This window comes from Neomonachus schauinslandi, chromosome 10 (assembly GCF_002201575.2).
Source record: "Neomonachus schauinslandi chromosome 10, ASM220157v2, whole genome shotgun sequence".
Lineage (NCBI taxonomy): Eukaryota > Metazoa > Chordata > Mammalia > Carnivora > Phocidae > Neomonachus > Neomonachus schauinslandi.
The window spans coordinates 110408863-110414942 of record NC_058412.1 but is presented as its reverse complement, the minus strand read 5'-3'; the positions used below and the strand labels follow the sequence as shown (position 1 = coordinate 110414942).

General features: G+C 47.6%; 1 protein-coding gene across 1 annotated transcript in view; it reads left to right on the top strand.

Moving 5' to 3' along the window:
• Positions 1-415: 415 nt before the first annotated feature.
• EFCAB8 (EF-hand calcium binding domain 8) overlaps positions 416-6080 on the top strand; it is a 58988-nt gene continuing 53323 nt past the window's right edge. The window contains exons 1-2 of the mRNA XM_021689325.1: positions 416-484; positions 2843-2996. Of these exons, the coding sequence (XP_021545000.1) occupies positions 416-484; positions 2843-2996 (223 nt within the window). The remainder of the gene's footprint in view (positions 485-2842; positions 2997-6080) is intronic.

Sequence of the window (6080 nt, the reverse complement as noted above, 5' to 3'; positions counted from 1 at the left end):
CATCTCCGGACCCTGTGTTTGACCCTTTGGACATGTGCCTGCCCCTGGACATTCTTTTCCCGGTATGTGAATTGTAGTTGGTCTCCTAACTGCATGGCCTCCTAAGCCCCTTCTAATTCTGTAGAAAGTGTGGCCTGCTTTAGGAATCCTCTGGCATTCACTTGAGAAGCCCCAGGGCTTCAATAGGACAACTCCTTCCCATCAGGGGGAGGAAGGCTCACAGGGATAGGCTTGGGAAAAGCTTCCTGCTGGAGGAGCTCCTGGGGAAAAAGGATGCTCATCAGATGCGTGCTGGGGGTGTCTGTGGGTACAGGGCAGCAGCCCCCGACCCCCGACCCTGACTTCTTTTCCACCCTCTTGTGACCTAGCTAGGTCAGCCTCCCACATGGTCTTAGAAAGTTGGAATAAAGTGACCATGATTCCCTTTTCTAGGTCAAGACCAGTGTCTTCCGAGGACTTAAGAGAGAGCCCTCAGTCTCAAAAGGTAAGAAAACTATTTGAGGTTGGTAAAGGGGAGGGGCGTTCCAGAGCCGCCCAGGTGTCGCTCATTAGCTCAGAAGTCTATCAGTTATCAGTCTCTGCATCAGGGTAGCAAACTCAGATATTCACAAGGCCAGGTAGGTAAGTTACCTGTGCCTGGCAGCAGGCTGGTTTTCCCTTTTAAAGCACTATGTTGGCCAAATGCAACAAATCTGAGGCTACCAATTTGCAGTCTCTGCAGGGACTATCCTTAATTTTGTCCAGCCAAGTTGTGGCAGTGGTGGGATAGGCTGTATACATTACCCTCAAGCCTAAGATAAGCAATTAGTGTCTATTGTATGCTTGGGGCTGGAGAAGAGAGAGATCATTAGTACAAGTTAAATTAAGATTAAATTAAGATAAACTAAATATGTCCTTGCCTTCAAAGAGCTCACTAGGAGACAGGAGTAATAATAGGAGCTATCATTTATTACGTAACTACAGTCTGCTGAGACTGCCAATGTGTTCGGGGGTCATGTAGGTACTACCACAACCCTGCAAAGTGGGTACAGCGGGTCTCTGTTTTGCAGATGAGAAACGTGTGGCTCAGAGAAGTGATGTGATGTGCCCAAGGTAAATTAGCTTGGAAGTAGGGAGCCAGGCAGAATTCTAACCCAGAGCTCTGGGACTCTACAGCTGTGTGTTTCCCTTGCCTTCTACACGTATGGACAGACATGCACAAGTATCATGCATGCATGGCAGATACGAACAAAGGGTTTGAGAGCATGGAGTTGGCAGCGATGACTGTCACCTGAAAGTTATGGAAAAGCTCCTTGGAGGAGGTGTCATTTGAGCCAGGGTTTGAAGAGTGGGTAGGAGTTCACGTCAAGGGGAGATGGCCTGCATTGCATAGAGGGAACATGTGAGTAAAAGTGGAATGCTTGCTGCGTTTGGGGATGATGGAGAGCAGTTGGTGTGCCTGGACCATGGTGTGAGCATTGAAACTAGAAAGATAGGTCAGGGCTACAATGCAAAGGGCTTTGAGTGCCACACTCAGGAGTGGGGGTGGGGGGCCGTGGTAGTAGCCTGGGAAGTGTCAGAGCTGGGGTAAAGTTATAATCAGATTTGTCTTCCAGAAAGGTGATTGATCCCAATGTGGGGAGGTGGAAGGGAAAGGAAGGCCAAACTCTGGTCCCAGTTAGGGGACATCCCTATACTTGTCCCAGCACAAGGCCAGTGTTTGGGATGGGCCAGGGATGTGGGGGAGCAAGGGGTTAGGTATAGGAGGAGGAGCCTAGTAAGAATCAGCAGGAGGGACAGTAAGAATGCATAGAAGGAGAAGGGAAGAGCCAAAGATGGTGCTGAGATGTCTAATCTGAGATCTGTGTGGCTGTGGGAGTATTAATTAGTTCTCCTGTTGGGCTCCAGGAAGGCAGGTCTTCACTGTGTGCACTCGTGTACCTACAGTACCTGACACTCAACAAATGTGTATAGACCATGAGGGAATGAACAGAAGTTCACAGGAGGATGAGCACGTTTGCTGGTTTGGTGGGGTTGCGGTGGGGAGAGTGAGCCATCCAACTTCCTCCACATTGTCTTTTGGCTTTTTGAACCAAAGTCTTGAATGCCCAAGACCCAACGCAGTGCATTTCAGTGAGCAACAGACATTCAGTGGTTATCCCATGGTCCACTCCTGGCATCCTTTGGGGGAGGCAGTCTTTGATGACCTGAGCCTTTCGTAACCTGAAACATTGTGTTAAGGATATGTAGGGGCTACAGAAAGGAGGTGTTCATTGTTGATGGCTGGATAGGCTGGATAGGCTGGAGAGGGCAGAATAGGCTATGTGGGGGGCATGGGGAGACAATGGGAGGAGGAAGCAGAAAGCCCTTATCAGGGGTGTCTCTGGGAGCTTTGGTGTGTGTGCAGATGATTTGATGTGACCCTGACCCAGGCGGGCGTCTGGGATGCTCAGGACCAAATCAAATTAGCTGGGGAAGATGGAGCTGGATTCCTTGGGGTTTGAATTCTGAGCACTGAAGATTGAAACAATACAGTTACTGAACGGAAGCACCTTATAAATTGGAGTCCTGGTCTGTGTAGGTGAGACCTTGTCCATGTCCGCTAACCTTGCTGAGCCTCAGTCACAGCATCTGCAAAAGGGGACCAGTAATGAACTCCCCAAAGTTAGGACAGACAGTCTAGATCTTTCGTGGTCTTCCTCGGTCTAAAAGTGTTAAAGATTTATTCATTTGCCTCACTGTAACCCTACATACACTGTCCTCCCCACGAAGAGTCTCTATTTCAATAAGATGTGCTTAGAAATGTTCAGCTCAGGAAATCAACCCTCTTACTCCCCGGTTCTTATAGTCCTCTTTGTTTCAGGTATCCACCCCAGGTGGATTCCAGAAGAGCGAGGAGGTTCTTAGCTCCCCGGCATTATCCATCACCCTTAGCCAACATGAGTCTCAACTGTTTACCCCGCTACACATGGCCAAGATGGAGAAAATGTTTGAGGATGATGTTGACTCGACCAGAGGTAAAGCCGCCTTGCAGGCTCTGTTTCTGGTTTCTGCACAGGGTGGGACCCATACCTGGGGGTGTGCAGGGTTCAGAATTGACAAGCAGTTTTTCATCCAGTGTCTTTAAACTTTTTAAAACTTTCTGTCGTTATATAAATATTGTAAGCCTATAGGAGGCTATTTCATATCTAGAAAAGCAATACCCCTGATCCAAGCTCCCAGATATAACCACTGTCAGCATTTTGGTATAGTTTCTTCCAAACAATTTCATATGTATGGTTTATTATCTCTTGCTGTGTGACAGTGTTCTTGCACACGCAGTGGCGTAAACCACACATTTAGTATCTCACAGTTTCGGTGGGCCAGGCATCTGGGCATGGCTCAGCTGGCTCCTCTGCTCGGGGTCTCGCTAGGCCGGGGGCTGTGGTATCATCCGGGGCTTGCCGGGGAAAGGATCCACTTCTAAGTCCACTCAGGTTGCTGGCAGGATTCAGTTCTTTGCAGCTGCAGGACTGAAGGCTTCTGTTTCCTCTTGGCTATCGGCCGGCGACTTGCTTTCAGCTCCTCCAGCTGCCCACGGTTCCTGGCCACGTGGAACTCACCAACATGGTGGATTCCAAGGCTCAGGGTAGCCAGGGAGATCACAACTCCAGCAAGATGTGTGCTACAGTCTTATAAGTATGCACTTATGTACCCAAAACCCCATACATCCTATCGCTTCTGCCATATTCTCTTAGTTAGAAGCGAGTGATGGGTTCTGTTCCACTCAAGAGGAGGGGATCACGGGAGGGCATGAACACCAGGAGACGGACATCCTGGGGCTACCTGAAGTATCTCGACCACAGATGGCTATGTGTGTTTTCACGTGTCCGTAATTGTACTACGTATGTGACTTCAGACCCTTCTTTTCCTCTGGATGTATAATACCTTAAGGGCTTTTACATATCTTCTGTAGTCTTCCAAACCATCATTACTCATGAATGCAAGTGTTCTACTGTGGACTAAGCCATTCCCCTACAGTTGGATATTTAGGTTTTACTGAGTTTAAAGAACATTGTAAAGAACATCCTTTGTGCATCAGACTTTTTCTCTCTTTAGAGCTTAATTTTTCTCCTGGGGGTGATACACATAAAGGCAAGCAATAGGAGTACTTAAAGGCATCTTTGTTTATATCTACTAGACTCCGAGTACCAGCTCTGGGGGCATAGCTCCTGGCCCCATTAATTTGAGTTTTACAGCCATACTGTGATGTGGACAGGAAAGGATAAGAAATCCCCAGCTCACAGATGAACAAAGTGAGGGCAGGAACGGTTGGCATGTGCCTAACCCGGAGATGAGATGGCTCCTAACTAGAGTGGTTTGGTGTTGGTGTTTGGCAGCTGGGTCTTGGAAGACCCTGAGTGTGTCAACTTTGACCACAATTTTTATGGTGTTTGTGTTTGAGCAGGCAGTGTATTTAGGCAGTTCAAAAGTCAAAAAGTACTTTTCCCGTGATACTTTTTTGGCATACAGAGTAAATGTCTCCTTCAGGCCAGACCCAAGCTGCCCAGTTCCGCTCCTTCGGGCAGTGCCTGCTTTCAGTCTCCTGTGACCTGGAGAAGCTCAGAAGCGATGTGGTCACTTCCCCCTTTGGTATGCAGTGGCAGCCTGTCGTCCATGCTGTTCTACCCCTTGCTTTCTTTCCTTCAGCTTTATTGAGCTATAATTGACAAATAAATTTGTAGCATATTTGAAGCGTACACCATGCTGATTCAATATCCATATACATTGAGAAAAGATCCCCACAATTGTCTACTCCTGCTTTTAAGAAAAATAATTTTATCAAGTTTCCCCTTTTGCTTTTTACCTAATACGTCTTGACATCTTTTCATATCAATGTAAAAAGAGTTTCCTCGTTAAAAAAAAAAAAAACTGACCAGGTTTTAAATGGAGGAAAGGAAAATTCACCTTTCGTTGATACAGGGTAAAGGAAACTAGGTTCATTTTTCTCTTTCAAAAGTCTTTTATTTTTTATTTATTTATTTATTTAAAAAAAGATTTTATTTATTTATTTGAAAGAGAGAGCACAGTAGGCAGAGTGGTAGACAGAGGGAGAGGGAGAAGCAGGCTTCCCGCGGAGCAGGGAGCCCGATGCGGGCTCGATCCCAGGACTCTGGGATCATGACCGAGCCAAAGGCAGACGCTTAATGACTGAGCCACCCAGGCGCCCCCAGATTTTATTTATTTGACAGAGAGAGACACAGCGAGAGAGGGAACACAAGCAGGGGGAGTGGGAGAGGGAGAAGGTGGCTTCCCGCCGAGCAGGGAGCCCGATGTGGGGCTGGAGCCCGATGTGGGGCTCGATCCCAGGACCCTGGGATTATGACCTGAGCCGAAGGCGGATGCTTAACGACTGAGCCACCCAGGCGCCCCTCAAAAGTCTTTTAAAGAGGTGGGTCATGGGGGTGCCTGGGTGGTGGAGTTGGTTAAACACCCAGCTCTTGATTTCGGCTCAGGTCGTGATCTCAGGGTCGTGGGATAGAGCCCCACGTCGCGCTCTGCACTCAGCTGGATTCTCCCTCTCCGTCTGCTCCTCCTGCTTGTGCTCTTTCTCTCTCTCTGTCTAAAATCAATCAATCAATCAATCAATCAATCAATCAGTCATGAATATGGGTTCCATAGCGTTTCTTGGGAACCCTGACCTGACCATCAGTGCCTATCTCAGAGGGAAAAGGGGAGATGTGCCAGGGTTCTCCTGTCTATTCTACAAGTTCCCTTTCGGGGCCTTAGTTTTTTTATTTGTTGATTGGAGGTCTCTGAGGAGGGTCCGTGGTTCTTTGTGTTTTTTTTTAAAGATTTTATTTTTAAGTGATCTCCACACCCAACATGGGGCTCTTACACCCCGGAGATCAAGCATGTTCCACCGGCTGAGCCAGCCAGGCGCCCTGAGGGTCTCTGGGTCTTTCTTTCTTTCTTTCTTCCTTTCTTCCTTTCCTTTCCTTTTTCCTTTCCTTTCCTTTCCTTTTTCCTTTCTTTTCCTTTCCTTTCTCCTTTCCTTTTCTTTCCTTTCCTTTCTCCTTTCCTTTCCTTTCCTTTCCTTTTTCCTTTCCTTTCCTTTCCTT